Source organism: Diorhabda sublineata, chromosome 1 (genome assembly GCF_026230105.1).
Source record: "Diorhabda sublineata isolate icDioSubl1.1 chromosome 1, icDioSubl1.1, whole genome shotgun sequence".
In the NCBI taxonomy this organism is placed as follows: Eukaryota; Metazoa; Arthropoda; class Insecta; order Coleoptera; family Chrysomelidae; genus Diorhabda; species Diorhabda sublineata.
Window position 1 is genome coordinate 30631830 of NC_079474.1, and position 20078 is coordinate 30651907.

General features: G+C 31.5%; 2 protein-coding genes across 2 annotated transcripts; both read right to left on the reverse strand.

Annotated features, from left to right (window-relative positions):
* Positions 1-367: 367 nt before the first annotated feature.
* LOC130440711 (tetraspanin-9-like) lies at positions 368-18859 on the reverse strand. The gene is made up of 5 exons (XM_056774003.1): positions 18547-18859; positions 12696-12884; positions 4759-4923; positions 920-1168; positions 368-750 (listed from the first exon to the last, which is right to left on the reverse strand). Exons 1-5 carry the CDS (start codon positions 18622-18624, stop codon positions 574-576), a joined length of 858 nt encoding a protein of 285 aa, XP_056629981.1. The 5' UTR covers positions 18625-18859; the 3' UTR covers positions 368-573.
* On the reverse strand, positions 4932-8298 carry LOC130440702 (beta-mannosidase-like). The gene has a single exon (XM_056773990.1). It carries the CDS (start codon positions 7894-7896, stop codon positions 5206-5208), a length of 2691 nt encoding a protein of 896 aa, XP_056629968.1. The 5' UTR covers positions 7897-8298; the 3' UTR covers positions 4932-5205.
* Positions 18860-20078: the final 1219 nt, after the last annotated feature.

Consider the following 20078-nt stretch of genomic DNA (forward strand, 5'->3'; position numbering starts at 1 on the left):
TGTAGGTATATAATATGCTTCAGTTCTGAATATATCTGTTATTTTAAACAAAAAAAATTCTTCACAATTAGTTGTAACAAACACAACCACAAATAAGTCGGCTACTGTGAATATAACTACTTTTGTTTCCAAAATTGTTTACAGTCAATTTATTAACAATAGAAAAAATAAAATCATTCCCAATATATTTTTAGATGTAACGGTTATAGAATAATTACAGTATACCACTCGCGTACGGATAGAAACATAAAGTACGTTGTTGTGACCAATAGCCATTACTTTCTACTAATCAACATAAAAATATGAAAATTTATTATTGTTTCTTTGTTTAGGATCGAGGTAGGTACGAATTAATAAAAAACATTGATAATTTAATATGTATATATTTCAAGGTTAGATATAATAAAATTCATTAATTTTTACATTGAAAATTGAATATCTAATTGTAAATCACGTATATCAAGTGGAAATTCTAATTTAAAAAAACTCTATAGATAACAAATATATGGAAAAAAATTATTTAATTATAACATATTGTGATGAAATTACAACAAACGTTGAAGTCTCACATTTTCAAGCTTCAGAACTAGAGGGCACATAAAGCACTGGACTAGTTTTCTCTTTTAAGTTAGCTGCGATGGAAAGGGACTCGTACAGTTCTTGTCTTCTTGTACTTCTATCAAGTTCGATTTGAGTTTTCAATTTTCTTATAGATCTGGCCAATAAATGAGCAAATATTGCACCAAGTATCTGAAAATTCAGTTGAAATGGAAATTATTTCAATAACTATTATGATAACAACATAAAAATACATGGAAAGAATGATAGAGATAGGAAAATTGAGGAAATATATCAAGGAAATCTTTGAACATTCATGTTTGATTCGATGTGTGATGTTAGTTGTTTATAATGAACGTACCTGAATAAATGTAATGCACATCGCTCCTACACCCAACAACAGGGCACTTTGTGAAATAATGAAAATTATTTTAGGAAGACATCCTCTAAAGTAGAGGCTATTGAGGTTGTTACAATGTTCATATACGCAGCATGATGCTGGCACATAGTAAGGATCAGAATCTGTGGAGTTGATTGTAGATAAATTGTAACCATCTTGGTCTCCATATTGATTCCAGTCGGAAGGTCCATTCACACCGCAACAGTGCAACTGAAAAAAGACAAGAACATGATTAGTTTCTATAGATTTCCCAATTATATATTGGAGAGAGGAAATTTGTTGATTCGGGGATAGCCATGCAGTGCAAATTGTGGAATCGACAAATTAATAATCGAAGAGTCGAGTTAGAAAATATATAGAGTAAGAAAAGATGCCTGGTATTGAAGTTAACATTGGAGGGAATATACAGGATCAGACTGAATGGTAATTATATATAATTGAGGAATGATAATATTGATAATAAACATACGAGAAAAAATGTTACTGCTCTTCTAATAAATACAATATAATAATAAAATGCACAATACAGAACCATAAACACAACCATAACAAGTGTTGTTGAACTACACAATAAAAACAATAACACAAAACAAGGTAGAAGAAACCAATGAGAAGTCAGGAGAAATTAACAAAAAAATCACCAATAAAATAATAGGTAATGAAATGGATTGAACGGAAAAGAATACAAAGAGACGTAAACAAGGAAAGAGACAAATTATGAGGGTGAAAATTGATTGAAAAATCACGAATATAGATGTAGGAGAATGTAGGAGAAGAATTCATCCAGGAAATTTAAAAAAATATATATATGAGAGTCGATGATGGAATAAAATGAAATGAATAAGTAATTGGAATACCAAAGAGGGAATGTACAGCTGCAGATAATAAAAAAGGTGAATGGAATGCAGTAGAACAACATGCATGTAGGCATGGAGAAAAACAATTTGGATCAAAATTGTAGTTACTTTGCGAGAATTAAGTGCTAGAAATTGAATAATAGTAACAGATAATAATGGAAAAGATAATAAATATATTCATAAAAAAAGCGGGAAATGGAAGTGGAAAATTAGGTACATGAATTTAAATTAAAATACTTTTTAGCAAAGATACATTTTACTTTGAGAAATGGATAGAATTAAAGTAAGAGAAGAAGAGAAGAATTAGGAAAAATTATTGAGAAAGCTGATACGTTGGGCATAAAGGCACGAAATCACAATGAGAATCACCAATTAAAAATCAATGTATATGAGAATAAGAAATATTTTTAAAAATCATGAAAATTTTATAGGAAATAATTATTTTGAATAAAGAATGTGAGGAATATGGACAAAGCGGCATATAAGTGGAAATTCACTATTAGAAGAGAGGGAAGAGCAGTGGTTCACCAATCTCTCTCTCTTTCTACTCGCCAATAAAAACAAAACGTATGATTCTCCTCCTATCGCGTTCCCACCAGTCGAAATTTTGACGTCATATCAATCCAACCAGAATCAAGTAGAGAGAAATAGAGAGTGGTATATTGACATTATTTTCCTGTCTATCAATGTCACGGGCTCACATAAACAAGTTCCTATATCTCCATCTTTAATATTAGCTCCATCGATTATTCTGTTGCTTGAACGTATTTCGTTACAATTATATAATCAATTTTTTGCTATTCACAAAATTTTCATAATGAAAATCATTACAAATAAATATCTTTATTCAATGTAATTTGAGAATTCGTATACTTTGATAATAATAGATTTACACGACAAGTTTTTATCACTTATTTTGAACTGATTGCTAATAAAAAGAGACCTAAAATCAAGAATCGTATATATATTTTTAATATTTTAAGTTCCTTTTGCAAGTATTTTTTGGTAAAAGTTGAAAAACTGATTAAAATTGTTATGGCTCCAGCGCAGATGACGTTGAGAAGCGATCGGCGTATATGTCTAGTTCGTTGACACTATAGATCAGTCATGTCAAAGATACGGCCCGCGGGCCGCTTCCGGCTCCCAGGCTGTATCAATAAGGCCCACGATCGCAATGTGTCACAGAAAGGAGAATCACGTTTTTTAGAACTTTTAGACTTCATTCGATACCTCTACGGATGTTTTGAATACACGTACTCTCAAGTCTACGGATGTTTATAAGTAATTTCAAGGGCTGCGCGTGCCTAGACAAGCGAGAAAGAAAGACAGTATCGCCATCTTCTAGCAGCAAGCGGAAATCCTATTATTTTTGTCGAGAATGATAGAATCTATCACGCGCTTCGAGTCTAGACTAGAACTTTTCTTAACCATATAAAACAAGTGCCTCGAAGCGACGTGAGTCAGTTGAGTCGAGTAATCGAAGCGATACGGTTGGAGAAGGATTTTAATTGTACTGCTGTTTTTATACGAGGCATTAACAGTAACTTTGAAATAACTGAAAAGCTATTGAAGTGTGTTCTATTAACAGGTACTACAACAGCAAGTGATATATATTCTGGAATTAAGCATTTGATAACAGAATATGAACTCGGTAGGAATATACTTAGCAGCACAACTACATATGGCGCTCCTGCCATGCTTGGCAAACACTCGTCGTTATAACTAAATTAAAACAAAAAACATCAGGGAATTTTATGGAGCAGAGGACTAAATCACCAACAATTTAGGCAATTTTTACAGGAGTTGGACGAAAAGTTTTCTGATGTTCCTTATTCCAGCTTAGTTCGTTGGCTCTGTCAAGGAGTAGTTTTAGAAAGATTTTTTGCATTACGTGACCCTATTCAAGCTTTCATGTTAGAAAAGCAAACCAATTGATTATGATAATGACTGGGGGGTTGATTGTGCCTTTTTGGTAGATACTCGTATGAATAAACACTTGACTAATCTGAATATAAAGTTACAGGGTAAAAATCTGATTCTCACTCCAAAGTATTCATATATTTAAGCCTTTAACATGGTTGAGATTGTGGGAAAATCAAGTAAAAAATCAAACTTTAGACCATTTTCCACATTAAAAATCATTTGGCATAGTGAACCAATAAAAATTGGATGAATATTTTCAACTTCTGCAAAATTTGATTGGGGAAAACAATTGTTTTGAAAGCCTTCACAAAGTGAATGAAATGGAATCCATTCAATTTTGAAGCTTCATAGGCAACAGTTCATTTGCAAATGGAGTTGATAGATCTTCAATCGAACAGTATTTTGTAAGAAAAAGTTGATGAGATTAACGCTCTTACATTTTATACACATTATTTCAAGAGCTTTGATAATGAACCGGAATTAAAAAAGCATGCCACACGCATTCTCTGCATATTTGGTAGCACCTATTTATGTCAGCAGATGAAAAACATTGCATAAGACTCATGAATAAACATCTCCAATCAATTATCAAAATAACTACAACGAATATTATACCTGATATCAATGAGCTTGTCGAAAACAAGAGACGTCAGGTATCTTTGATATAATTTTTAATAGACGTATATTATGTACTTATATAATTTAATAAATAAAATGTTATAATTCAGTTCATTTTTTTTTTATTTCCAATCTGGTCCACCTAAGAATTCAAAATTTAATATATTGCCTTCTGCAAAATTGAGTTTGAAACCTCTGCTATAGATATAATTGCTCCACGTATTTATAAAATATTTAGGAGCCATTTCGAATTTATAAACGTTTTCTGACTTTTTAAAACACTTTTACTACCATAACACATATTAATAGCTTATCTACACACCGTGAAGACGATCAATTATTTCATTATCAAACGAATGACTGCTGTAAATAGAGTAAAAAATGTTGATTACATATACTTACATTGTACTGAGTAGCCCTCCATATGTAATTGGTTTCAGTAGGATAATAATCCATACTAATCAACATATCTTCTTTGACAGTTTTCTGCAAGTTAGATCTCGAACGGTAAGCTGTGATAGTTATAGCTACTTCCAATATCACAATTACCAAAAGAAGAAGAGCATACTGAAACATAATCGATTGGTCATAAAAAGTATTTCTCTGATGATAAGTAAAATTGAGATTCGATAAGATCCAAATAATTAGAAAATTGATAATTCTATTATATTCATCTTCATTCAAAGGAACTATACCTTCTCATTTCTTCTTCTAGCAAATGGATTTTAATGTAGTGAGAAAGTGTTTAAGTTGTTTTCTAAGTGGAAAAAAGAGCCAACTCACTATTATTAGCATAATATATTACATATTTTCATATATTACATATCTAGAGGTTATGAAAAAACATCATTATTCATTGGTGAAATATTTTTGGTTCAATAAATGAGTGATTGTGATAGTTTTCAACAAATAATCGTTAGAAGTTTGTTCTTCCGAATTGAAAAAAACAACTCTTTTTGGTTGTACCATCAAGAATCCATTTTCTGAAAAATTTCCTCGTATATCAAGAGACTCCAACCACACGAATAAAGCGATTTGATCTGTACTTATTTCGATAATGAACACACCAGCATCACTAATTTTCCTGATGTCATCAATTTTAACGTGGGCAGTAGTAATATTTGAATCTTTTAATGCGTCTGGAAAAACAAAATTATCAGGAGACACTTTAACTTCGTTTTTTGTCACAGAAAGGTAGAAAAAACAATTGGTCCGAGCACTAGATAGAGTACCGCAGCCCAAAGCGGACAAATAATCGTCGGTATTGTAGGTTTTGATATTTTGAGACGATCCGCTTTCAATGGTTTTAGTGAGATTTTCAACATTCACCGGTTGGCAGGAATTCCAATTGTATACAGTGATAGAAATTGTCAAATTCATTAACGGAGATGGTAGATCTGAAATCAAGTATATTTCCAAAATACGGTCTACCTTCAAACGACTCGTTACTATTACCGGAGCGAAAAATTCCATACTATGATATTGAAGCATTTTCCACCGACCTAGATAATCTATACTTGACCAAGAAGGTGCCACCCACACATCATTAAGCTGCCAATACAAAGCTCCCATTGTATATCCTTCTCCGTTTTCCTCTAACGAGCTCCGACAGCTACGATAATGTTCTGTTTCTATTTTCACGGCAAATGCTTGCGCTATTTGCGTATAATAAATGAAAGCTTCATTGAAATATTTATTCGATTCTTCTGGTACGTCGAAAAAATACAACAATAGGGCTTTTAGTTCCAAATTTCCTAAAGGATGATGTTGTCTATGGTTCATAAATATACTATTGATACTAGTATCTTCTGTATTATTTGTAACAGTAAACCAAGATTGAAGACTTGGTAATGATTGATAACCGTATTCTGAAGAAAATCTTGGTGTGGGATAAAAATTTGTGTTGAAGGGATTCAGTATGTAATTATAAAAATGGACATCGCCGTAAAGTGAACTGCCTGGATTTTCAGCTACGTAGTTTTCACTATCAGACTTCTTACCATTGGTAGGACTAGACGTGATGAAAATACCCCTGTTATGAGTTATTCTCAGAAATTCAGATTTTATAGTGGTAATATATAATTTAACGTAATCCTCGTGGTACGTAGAGTAATTTTGTGCTGTATTATACCAATTTTGCCGAAGAGCTCCCTCATTTTCGTTATTACCTGAAAATACTGCCAAACTCGAATGACTATATAATCTTCTCACTTGATGTCTTACTTCTTCTACGACATTTTTCAAATACGAATCGGTTGTGGGATACATCGCACAAGCAAACATAAAATCCTGCCAGATTAAAATACCTAATTCACTTGTTAATTCATAGAAATAATCCGATTCATATACACCCCCTCCCCAAACTCTTATCATATTAATATGAGAAGCATGAGCGGCAATAAGAAGTTGCTTTACTCTTGTTTTATTTTGCCCTTTCTCTGGTAAAATATCTATGGGTATTTCGTTAGTGCCTTTCATGAATATCGGTACATCGTTAACTTTGAAGTAAAAAGTCAAACCCAAATCAAGTTTTTCTTGTACTAGTTCGATTTTTCGAAAACCTATTCTACTCTTCTTGATACTAATGTCTGATTTATCTTCATTCACATAAGTTACATCAAAGTTATATAATTTACTCGCTCCATATCCGTTTGGCCACCAGCTGTTCACATAACCTTTCAAAATATCCATATCAATAGTAATCATAATCTCACCGTTTTCGTCAGGTTTTCCATTAACTTCAATAATTTTCGTTATATTCATCAAGTTGGTTTCTAAATCAACTTTCAGTCTACCTGTTACTTGATTTTTATTGTTGTTTGCCATATATATATCAACGTTGAGAGTCCAATGGTCTGTATCTTTATCGATGACATCACTAACCACATATCTTATGACTGAATCATTATAAGCTTCTATATATACGTTTTTCCAAATTCCTACCGAAGGAAATGATGGTCCCCAATCCCAAGCGAAAGAAGATTGCATTTTCCTTATCATATTAACATGGCATTCTCCGTTGTATTCTAATGGAGGACAAGTTGGTGGGATTGTATAGTTTTTTGATTGTTCTTCGTGTAATTTTTTGGCTACTTTCACCGGAGAGGAGAAATGAACTTCTATTTCGTTGATTCCTACGTTGAGATATTTTTTTATATCAAAAATATATTGTACAAACATATTTTCTGACGAACCAACTTTGTTACCATTCACTATTATAGAAGAAAAAGTATCTAAACCCTCAAAAATCAAATTAACATTCTCTTGATTCAAAAACTCGGATGAAATAGAAACGTTCTTGTAATAAACCCAATTTAAATTTTGTATCCATTTCAATTCGACATCATTATTTCCATAAAAAATATCTCCGATTATACCATTGTTCATTAAATCACTGTATATTCCACCAGGCACTGTCGCCTTCATATTTTTATATTGATTCGTATCTTCACTAACAATCCATTCTCCATTTAAATTCACTATTTTTGTACTGGCACACAAATTGGAGTATAATATAATAATACACAATAACTTTGACATTACTACAAGTTAACAATGATTTGTTTTAATGGACAGTTTATTGTTGTTTTGTTAACATTCAAATAACTATTACGGTCTCATCTCCTATTATCAGTGGAATTTGAATAAATGAAACAAGATATGTTGTCATGGGCGTAGATGAAGGATCAGGTTCGTTTTGCAAAATCTATGTCTTCTCTAATGATGCTGAAGCTTATGAAAATTAATCTGAAGATAGAAGGGAAAAAGTTGAGATTATCTTGACGGCAGTAGTTGACTTCAAACCTACAATAAAGTACTACGCTAAAAGATTAATTACACGACAATCTTTTTTACACATGATTCAATGACAATAGCTTTTGAACCTTTTTTGTTTCTGAAATCTTTTTTGAACTGATTATATATTTGTTTTCCGTATATCTCCATTACGTCTAGATTTTATACAATTTCGTAATCTAATTTCAATATATGAATTTCATGATGAAACACACTTTTTTTCGCAAATGAACAAAACAAATTTTGATTTCAAAATTAGTTTACATGTACAGAGATGTATGAAGGAAAATGAATAGTTGACAAAAGTTGAACTTTTAATCAATTATGAAGAAGAAGAAGAGTACGTTCATGCACATGTTGCATCCAAGATTTCTGTAATGGCGTAACATTTTTTCTATTAGATTTTCGAAATTGGGATCTTTATTATTGCCCAGAAAACCGCGCACAACTAATTAAAAGCTCATCCAAGCTACTTACTTTTTTTTCTTACTTATCTCAAAATATGAGTCTTACATCAAAATGAAGAGACCTACGATAATTTTTGCCTTTTTTCTGTGGTAGCGCGGGTAAATTTTTCTAAAACATATCTGAAGCAGGCGCATTCCTTTGATAAAGCGGTCACAAATTGTTTCATAAATACGAAATTTACGTGGAGTGGTGGTAGAAAAATCTACGAATGCGTACATCGAGCGCACTAACCCAACTTAACTAAAAATGTACTCATTCTTAGAAAAAATAAGTTTTTCAATGATTTTTTTTTTCAATAATTTATATAATATTGAACATTTGCTCATATTGGAAAATTTTGCAGATGGTTTTTCGTTTTGTTTTAATGATAATAATTATTCCAGAGTTCGTATGTTTGCCCATCTTTAGGACTTTAAATCTTTCGGATTCGACACAGGTAGTATGCGCTGGATGTACGAATTGTTTTCTAAATTCGATTGTGTGCTCGAAGCACGTGGGCTCCTCGCACCCCACGAAATCTACTCAGGGTCAATAATTTTTCATATCAGGTAAAAAAATGTTGTCGATAAAGGCCCCGATTTGTTTGTTTCTCATTATTTAGCGGCTGGGAATGAATCCTCACGAAAGAAATTATCGACTTGTGAGTTAACCAAACGTGGTAAAAAAAATTGCATTTTTGTCATCAAATACACATGGTTTATTATAACTAGTACACAAGCAGAGCTTTTAGAATGTTACGAGAGCACACAGTGATGATTCGTCACAAAGTCAGAAATGATGAGCAATTTGTTTTCTGATTTCCTCTATTCTCATAATGTCTGCTAGTAATTTATCCCGATTTAAAAGTAATATGTTCGACTGTTACTTGGTTGAAATGAATACAAAACGAATCAAATTTTCCTTCTCTTACTTTTGCATCCCCTTGCTTTCGATGAAATAAATTCACGAATGAAAACCTGCTCGTGCTTCCTAATTTCTACGCCTATGAGCTACGATTAAATCTATATAAGTACACTCTCCAAATGCCTTTTTATTGTTGTTTACCGTAATATAATAAAATTTAATGATAAGGTGAGTATTCAATTGCCTGATAATTAATAATAAAACCATTTTATTAGTTATATTCTCAATAACCACCGCTTTTTATTTGGGACTGATCAAACAAATAAATACGTTTTAGACTTATATTTATCTAATACTAGTAGCGCTTCGGAAAATTAAATTGAAATTTCAGTTAATAGTGATTAATTTGGGAATCAACTGAACAAATTTATTCACGGTTTTGAAAAGATGTACCTTTATAACTACTTGACAAGACTTACGGTAATAGTACATCTAACAATTTTTGGCGTGTATTACAATGCTATGATAAGCTGTGACAGAAAGAAAGAGATTCGTTGGATAGAATTTTGTAGGATTAGGAAAATTTTTATAGGAGGAGGATTTGTTGGAGTGGGCCTTGATATGGGAATTGCTCCTCTGCAGTGGAGTGTTGGTGTCTTGGTGGTTGCGTGGGGTTGTGTTTGCTAACTTTTCTGGAAAAGGAAAAGCAAAGATTTGAGATTTTTGGCCAGAAGAAAACGAAAAGGGAGCTTGCAAGTAAAATCGGTTCTTTTCGGTTTGGGTTTTTTTTTTTATTTTTACAGCTGCGGCTACGTTATTCCCCTTCTTCGTTCATTTGGCTGGGGAATCGTTTCAAAAAGTTTCAGTGAAACTATAGAATAATTTTAATATGTTCATTTGTAAATACTTAATGTTTAAAGCTGAATGAATCTTCTCATACTGAATTAACTGACTCTGCTCAATCTAATGGTTCACATTACTTACATTCTCGGTATACAGATCTTCTCCTCATATACCTGCCTTATCTCCACTAATTTTTATTACAGGAATATAGCTTGGTGTATTTCAGATCGATTCTATGTACTTCCTTCACCGTCTTCCAGAAGCATCAATAATGAATATCTTCTTTCTTCTCTCCCTTCCATAGTAGGTCTAACGCTTGTTCCTTCTTCATTGTCACTTTCGTGATCGACTCCGTGCTCCAATTAAAGATTTATCCCTTGATATCTTCACCAATACACCTTCTGTAATTCGACTTATATGTTGGTTCCATTGTTTTTACCCTATGATACCCATTATCTACGTCACGCAATCTTCTGATGTTTTCGCTTTTATCTAGGTCTAATAGTGTTTTTCCCGATATACACTTGTGAATGTGGTTTCCAAGAGTTTCGTTTTCAAAGTTTTTTGCCTTGTTTTTCATTTATAGGTCATTATAGGTCTGATTGTCGTTTTGTAAATTTATGCCTTTGATTCTTCTCTTAAATTTGTCCAGCCATACTACTTTCTGAAGACATCTCGCGACCTTATTTGTTCTTTTACCTACGTCCCAAAACTGATTATGTAAATTCTAAGGTACTTGTATATCATTCTTGTTGTATTATTTGCCTCTCTAGTTCTAAGTTGCATCTATTGGGTCATTTGATGATGCTGTCATGGATATGGTTTTTCCAGTCGAGATACTCATATTGAATTTTTTGCTGTGAGATTAAATTTATTATTCAATAATTTTTTAAGATAATCTTTATTTTTGGCATTTATGGTGGCCAGCGGGGACATTATCTGGACAAAAGGGCAAAAGTTAGACTGTTAGACCTGCGTTAGACCCATATTGACATAAGCTATAGAAGTAAGAGCGGAAAACAAAAGAACTAAAAACATAATTCGAACAACAGAAATGAAAATACTCAGAAACATATGCGGATACATACTAAGAGACAGAAAGAGAAATAGACCCGAATGTAAGGTGGAACACATAGTCAGATGGGGACGTAAACGTAGAAGAGCTTGGAATGAACACGTGGACAGGATGGCCAAAGAAACCAGGGACACAACGACCTTTGCGGAGACCTCCAAAAAGATGGATAGATTCTTGGACCTAAACATCTCAAGGATGACAAGCTGGAAACTACATGCATATGGCCTATAAGACGTTGAATAAGAAAAAGATCATGACGTTTTCGTCAGCTTTTTATGATCTCATTCATTATTATGTTGAAAAACATGGAACTAAGAGAGTCTGCTTGTCGGTCAAAGACTTTTGTGAGACCAATGCAGCATAAGAATGTTGGTATGTTATATTCTATGGATTTCTCAACTAGATTTCGTAGGGTGAATATATTCTACTGTTGTTTTAATTTCGTAGGTAATAATTTTTGTAACTAGTTTCCATGCAGTACCCATAAAAATTCAACTCCCAGTAGTTAGCCCTATCTTTTCACTTTCTTTCTCAAATATGAGTATAATTGTTTTAGTTCGCCATTTGTCAGGTATTTTAAAACGTAGCAGAATTTTTCGGGTAAGATTTGTTAATTCTTGTGTGACATGCTATATATAATATAGCCTTGAACTACTAATCACAAAGATGGCAATGAAACTTCGATGGCTGCAGTCAAAGAGCTTTTTTCAGATAAGTTCCACATCTAATTTTTTTTAACAATAAATATATTAAAACTAGAAATTTCAATGAATAAAAGCTCAATAATAATTATTCACATTATATGAGCCTCTCAGGAGGTTATAATTTGCAAACAGATCAAACGAAACGGTTCTATTTTAAACAATAACTCTATGTTAAATAAGAATAATTTACAATTCTCTGAAGTTGAAATTATTATTTGTATGTGCTTTTGATGTACAAAATAAATGAATCTATGTAATTTCTTTCTTAAAACTAGATAATAGAAAATATTCTAGGAATAGATTAAAATATAATGAATAAATATTAATCATTCAGTTTCTATCTGTAAATATTGCATTAACTTTGAAAGTGAATTTGATAAGTAGAATTGATAGAGCGTCTCAGTACATAACAACTTTTTTGATATCTACAATACGTTTAAGTTTCATGTAGGTATATAAAGTAAGTCATCAATTCATCGTTAAAACATAGATTAAGATAGATGATGAGCAGACCGTTTATCTTTAGTTTCTAGAAAACCGAATCGTTATGATAGAGATTATTATGTTTTTTATTTAAGAGAACAAAAATAAAGCTTATTCTGAATACTCACCAAGTTAACGAGGCAAACGCTTCCTTTCAAAGCTCCAATACATCCGAATAAAGCTACTATGAGGATTATTATTCCTACTGCTACGGTTAAATCGGATGCTTTGTAATTGTGGCTACTTAGGAAGGCATCAAAATCATTGTAGATAGCTTTGATAGTGTAACCAATAGATATCAGCAGAAAACCAATTAACTGTGACAATAAATACAAAATTAGAAATAATTAAATATCACATCTACCTGATAAGATAATTTTCCCTCTTTTTACTTGAAATTGGTATAAGACTTCAAAAATGTTTCCTCCTGACATTTAAATTAAAAAGAATCCTCACAAATGTTTAAAGATATATAATCATTGAAACAATGTTTCGAAGTTAGAGTGCGGTTTCAAATCGATTGTTCAGTACAGAATACATAGCCTGGATTATAATTTTTGACATTTATTTTGTTCACATCAAGATTTCTCTCGTGATTCCCGATCCTTCCGGATCAATGAAGTAACTAAACTGAAAAGTTTCATACGACAGATCAAACCTTTACCTGATGGTGGCTTTACAAAAAAGAAGATTATTTAAATTCAGCTGCAATTAGAAAACGGTTGAAATCTGTTGTAGTGCAATAAATACTTAATTTTGCAAAAGCATCATAAGCAAATGAATATACGTAGAAACGTGTTTAGAAATAGAACGTAGAAATTTGATGAGACCTTCTCAGTCTCAAACATTTATTTGAAGTGAGAATTTTAAAAACGGACAATATTTAGACTTCAAGTAGAAGAATGTTACCATCTGTAACTAAGCATTTTCAAGGAATCGATCCTTATTTTCGGCTAGATGCAGTATCAGCTCTAAATAACTTACCTAAAATACAAGTATCTTTGTCTTGAATGAATAATGTTAATTTTAAGTAAATTTTGATAAATGATGTGTTTTTTAAAGGAAAAATTTTGGGTATACGTCCTAATTTCAGTCGGCACCACAATATTTTGATACATACCAAAATTTAATTTTATGTAAAAAATATTTTAAGCAATAAGTATTGAAGAAATTTGAGTTATTGTATATGATAGAAATTATGGAAACACATACTTGTAGCAGTTTCTTCCAGAATTGAATTATTTAGAACAAAAAATATGACAATATCCGAATTCATAATGTTATCAAGGTTAGATGGGTACGAGTAACCTCGATCTAAATTGGTCGTGGTTCACTCAGAGCCACTTCATTCTCCAGAATCTGGAAATTTGGTTAACTACCTAAACACCCTTCCATAAATACCCTTTTTATAGATCATTTTGAAACATTTACAATTTAAAATGGAATGTTTAACTCTATTCTTCTAATTATGCTATTTCTTTGAGAGAATATACCGTGGGGTCAATCATTTTTCCTTCTCTCTTCCTTCTTCGCCTTCTCCATTTCTGGAGTCATTTGTCTAGAGAACACTTTAATGGTATTTTGGATTGAATATTTCGTGAATTGTAGTATTTTTTTCAGTTGTATCTTTACTGATCCTTTGCCAAATTGTGCAATCTCTTCTGTTTAATCATATGTCCTGATCTCTGTATCAACAGCTACCAACAATTCAATCAATACTAACACTATAACTGAATCTTCGGCATCTTTCCCCATTGTCTCACTTTTTGTAATATCAATTGCGTTATAATTCTTTTCAACTTTATAGTATCTACGTAAACAGAAGAGGCCTATTCTAATGATTCATCACTTTTCCTCAACAGAAAAATCAGTTATTATTAAGCAAATTTTACATATTTATCTTTTAATCTATTGAGAGGTACTACTAATAACATGAAGCAGAAAACAATCAAATTTAACAATACCAAATTTCTAATTCTCAAAGCCACGTATACTCGGTGACATCCCAACTCGCCTATATTCATAAACCATTTGAAATTTGAAGAAAAAACACGTCGATTTCTATTGAAGGGGGGACTGCTACTTAAGTTTTGAGTCAAATAAAAAAATAATATTTATTTTTGATCTACGGGAATAAGAAAAGATCATTGGGTGCCAAACAAGGACTGTACGACGAATGACCCATTAATTCGAAATTAGGACTGTTAAAAAACATTTTTGTTTGAACTTAAATGTTGTTAGAGCTCGTATTGTCGTGGTAGAGGATGATTCGTCATCTGTGATTAATTTTTTTGAACACTTCTGACAAACGAATGCTGGTGTATCATTCAGAATTGACCTGTCATGACAGGTTCAGATATTCCTTAAAACAGGTAACCATTGGCTTTGTAGTGCTTCGTGCTCGTCGATAATTATTTAGTATCGAGTTCACATGCAGAGATCGATGACCCATTGCCTCTCATGATCTTATAGATGTCCTTCAAAGCACAGCATTTCTTTGCACCAATAAACACGAATCCAACCTGAACAAATATTTTTAACAGCCAAATGTTCATGAAATATTAAATGCCCAGGTATGCCTCCATGTTAAGGTATGTCCCATGAAGATCTGGCGTGCCGATGTTTTCTAACACAACAGCGGATTTTGGACGATTTTCACGAAATACATTATGTAGAGACGGGTGACCCCGATTAAATTCAGAAAGGAACACGGTGGTTCGAGATGATGCTTCACTACCAAAAGTCGAGGGAGTTGATCGGCACACTTTTATCGGTTTAATCCACGTCGAAAATAAAAAAATCATCGCACTACAATGTTCGCGATTTAGTCCCAAGATCAAATTGAATGCTATAAGTATCTATAAACAACTCAAATAGCTCTCGTTTGCCACGTTTATAATGTCAATGTCAAAGTTTACATATTCACATCAATGTTGCCATCTAAAAACTTAAGTAGCAGCTCTAATGTAAAATAACTTAGTAGTGGTACTAGAACTATCAAATCTCTATTATTTCTATTTCATAAGCATGCTAGAAAAATAATAAATCGTATAAATATATCAATACTACTGTGTTGAAACTGTCAATAAACGGAATGAAACAATTTACTGAACTAAACTCAAACCGATACATTTATCCAACATTATTGATCAGTCCACTATATCCAGAGCCTATTCATTTAAACTTAATGTGTGCTGCTAAACACCAGTACATCGATAAACTCATCAATACGCACTGAATAATTTGTACGATTCAATTAAGAATATAATTGACCAACAGCATCATCCGTAAAATAGGAAACTGTGCATAAACACTGACAAATTGTAATGAATTACTTTGTAACAATCATTAAACGTCCATTGATTGTAACGAAGAATATATTTTGGGAATGACGACATTAATATACTCTATATTTTGGGAATGACGACATTAATATACTCTATATTTTTCTTTGTTTCTATTTCCGTCTGTCGAAAGATTAACCACATGTTTAGTTTTGACTAACTGTTTTACAAGGTTTTACAAGGGTTGTCGTATCAATATAAGCTGAGAAATTGAGGATTCGTTCTGACTTAAGTTGCAGCTATTTTGAATGAAAAGTTTCTGTTCAACAATGGTATGAGCGAGTCGTTGTGAATATTGTTCTGCGAAGGAAAAAAATGAGTGTCGAGCTGTCATTAATGAAAGAGGAGCTATAGTCTGTTTATTGTGACTATCATTTACAACTTTGGGCAGCTGAACTCAAACAAAGCCGTATCAGCTTGTATTGAAAAAAATTTCACTAAATGGTTCTGAAAGACCATCAAATTAAGATGAGATGGAGAAAGAGAGAAAGGGAAGAGACTTTCTGAAGTATGCAAGCGTAAGATATCCTCGATTATGGAAAAAAATGTCTTGTATCATTGTTAGGCTTCAACAACCCTCGCATTTTATGTGGTAAATAATTAAAAAACCGAGGAAAAGTTACGAAAATATTATCTTCTTTCGTTCTTCGTACCATTAAAAGATTTGTTGTTATTGTTCTCTGCTTTGTAAAGGGTTCGTGTGAACACGATTAACGTTTAGGATCGTCATTCACGTACTCCAGGAATGATTTGTGAAATACTTGCTCTTGTACTTAGCTATTATCGAATAAAAGTGCGTGAGGAAAATTCTCCTTAAAATTGGTGTCGCGATTGGTTAATGATAATATGAAGCTCCAGCGCATAAAAAAGTCAAACGTTGGTTTGGATATTATCAAACGTATTCCAAGTGCATGTTTCTGTAGAGGAATTTTAAACTCCGCGTAAACAAAAGGACTTTCAAAATAATGGTTTCAATCAAAAAAGACCTGCTCCTAAGAAGGTTACAACCGTGTTTTGAAATTCTAGATGTCATTTTTATTGATTATTTAGAAAAGAGCAGTACGATAAATAGCTAATATTAAAAAGATGATTTGCTGACACATTTTCATGACAAACTCAAGAAAGAAAAGACTTTGCTCTATCATGACAATACGCCGAAGAAAAATTAACCGTTACCACTCGGTCCATTCAACATACTCACCTGACCTTACTCCCTCCGATAACTTAAATTTAAAAAATGATTTGATGGAAAAAAGATTATCTTCAAGATGTTTTGTTAGAAATTAATAATAACTGAACAAAATCATTAAAATGAGGTATGACTGTGCAAAAATCTAAATCTGATTTCCTTGAGATAATAACAAAAATAAAATCTTGAAAAAGAAAAATTTTTCAACTCATTGCAACGTTTGAGAGAAAGAATCATGCAAAAATGGTCGCATTTGGCTAAGAAGACAATGTACCAGCTCATACATTCTTTATTGCAATGGTAAAAATTGATTAATTAAGGTTTTGAATTGCTACTTTATACACCCTACTCGCCAGATTTAGCTCTCTCTGATTATTTTCTGTTCACAAACTTGAAAAATGGTTAAAACTAGAAGAATTTCACTTTTAATTTTATATGCATGCATTGCATATTGAAGAATTTCAAAGAAAATTAAGTGGGTGAGTGAATTTGGCAGAGGATCAAATAATAAATATAAATGTAAATCAATCTGAAGTTTCTGTGAAACGTTAAGAAGATAAGAAAATGTGAATATTCGAAAAATTGTTGCAAATTGCAATATCTTTTTGAATCAAAATATTCATGTGAATTTGATAAAAGCAAAACATCCATCACTATCATTGGCTCAAGTTGATATAAGTGAAGTTTTGAAAAGCTTGCTGCATTAGTCGCCATTGAAGAATGAAAATTTGGCAGCACCTGCTATCTACCAATGCCTCTTCAAAAATATCGATGATATTGATTCAACTATATCAAGATATTTTTTATTGAGAGAGAGAGGGGTTTGTCAAGTTTTTTGTGGTTGGAATGAGGATATTATTCATATGAGGAAAATGATTTAGTAGGTTTGTCCTTGACATAGGAAATATTCCTTTGCACGGAAAATATTGAGAAAGTTTCAACCATTATTACCTTCATTATCTCCGTGATTAATTTATATATCGTTTTCAATAACTTTTTCAAAAACGGTATGTTTCTGATAAGGATAAGGAGATTCAGAAGGATTTTGATATGAATTGGATCAAAGTAAAAATAAAATAATTTGCCGGCTTAAGATGGATTGTCGATATTACATTATTTATTATATTTTGTAGACGTGTTAAAATTAGGATCACTTATTGCTGTTCAATTTCAAATAATCATCATATTGATCATTGTTCTCATCATATCTAAAGATATTTGCATATCAGAGGATCTATTTATATATTTTTGGCAATAAAGAAGCCATTTTATGAAGAATAAATTGTGTAATTTCTGTCTTTTCAAATAATTAAACAATGTTAGTTATTGTTCTAGTTTATAGATGATAAACCCGCAAAAATTTATTTATGCTTTTATGATAAAACTTCAATAAATCTTTATCAACATAACAGATGCTACGTGTTTATAAAATAAATATTCACTCACCATAAACATGAAATTAGCTACGAAAATCATATATTTCACACAACGCATACCTAATTTTAGCTCGCGTGTTTTGGTCATTTTGAAAAAAAAATCGCTCAAATTGAAACACAAAACTAAAATTATTAACTAAATACACGAAATGGAAGGAAAGTAGAACTGACTAGTGCTATTGTTGTCACCTGATTGAACTTCTGCTTATCTGTAATAATGATAAGATACCAGGTTGTATGTAGGCAAACGAGCATTTATTTATGTAGTTAGTGAATAATAAAAATAGATTTAAAATAAACTTGTTTATATTGTACTGAGGATTAGATATATTTTTATTTTCTACGATGTTTAATATTTTCTACCGAATATTAGCTAAATTAGTTTTTTTGAATGTGCAGTAGCTTTGCGCATATTCCCATGTCAGAACAGTGTTTGTGTAAGAACTCCTCATTTGGTGGGAATTACAATTTTTTTCACATCTTTCTATACTTAGTAGTAAAACTTTTATTACTTCAATTTCTCATTTCTTAGACCTTTTGATATATTAATGCGTCTAAATGTTCTTGATTTCAGTTCTCTTCTGTTTAAAAGTTAGTTCTTTTTTGATAATTTTTAAAAGAAAGATGAATTTTGAAGCTTCGACTTTTCTTTAAGTCTTTATTAAAATATGATATTGACACTGACAATTCGCTTATTTATATTGATCTATAGATCACCTTCATAATTAATATCAAAATAAGGATAAAATCAACTTAGAACTTTGTTCCAATAAGAAAAATTGATTTTTCCTTGGTTTCCACATCTCAAATATATTAAATTTATTAGAATTTACAAAATAGAGCTTTAAATTTTACTTATATTATTTAGATTTTTTTTATCATTTATAGCTTTTTCGTTCTTATTAATGTGAAATATTTCAAAAAATTCACTTTTTTCGTGTATTAAATTCCGTTTCTAGAATTTTTGAATCTTTATAATTGAATTTATGTTTTTTTGATATTTCATGGTTCGTTAATGCAGTTCTATATTTTTTATGGTATTAATGACTTCTTAGTCTATTTTCTAAATACTGAGATGTTTGCCCTAGGTAGACAGCGACACAATTAGTACAAGGCACTTGACATATACTTTTTTTGTTTTTTGGTGTTTTAGATTTTAATTTAGTGAAATATTTGGATAATGTATTATGTCCTTTATGAAATAATTCTATAATTGTTGGGAAAGTCCTTGTACATATGGTAAGGAAAAATGTTTTATGTTTTGATGTTTCGTTTCTGTTTTGTTTTTAAATTTATTGTAGTATTTTCAAACAGAATAGAGCCAAAATCAAGAACATTCAGTGCATTAACTCTTATTACTAGACTGTTTATTAGGAGAGGGTATTATTTTCCCAGAAAACAATGTTTTGTAAATGCACTACAACTTTCAAATATAATTCTTTTGTTAAAAATTATAGTAGCCTACATTTTCATTTCAAGCTAAATTACAAAATTCTTATTAAACGAATTCCAAATATCGTTTGAGAAGTTCGTATAAGTATG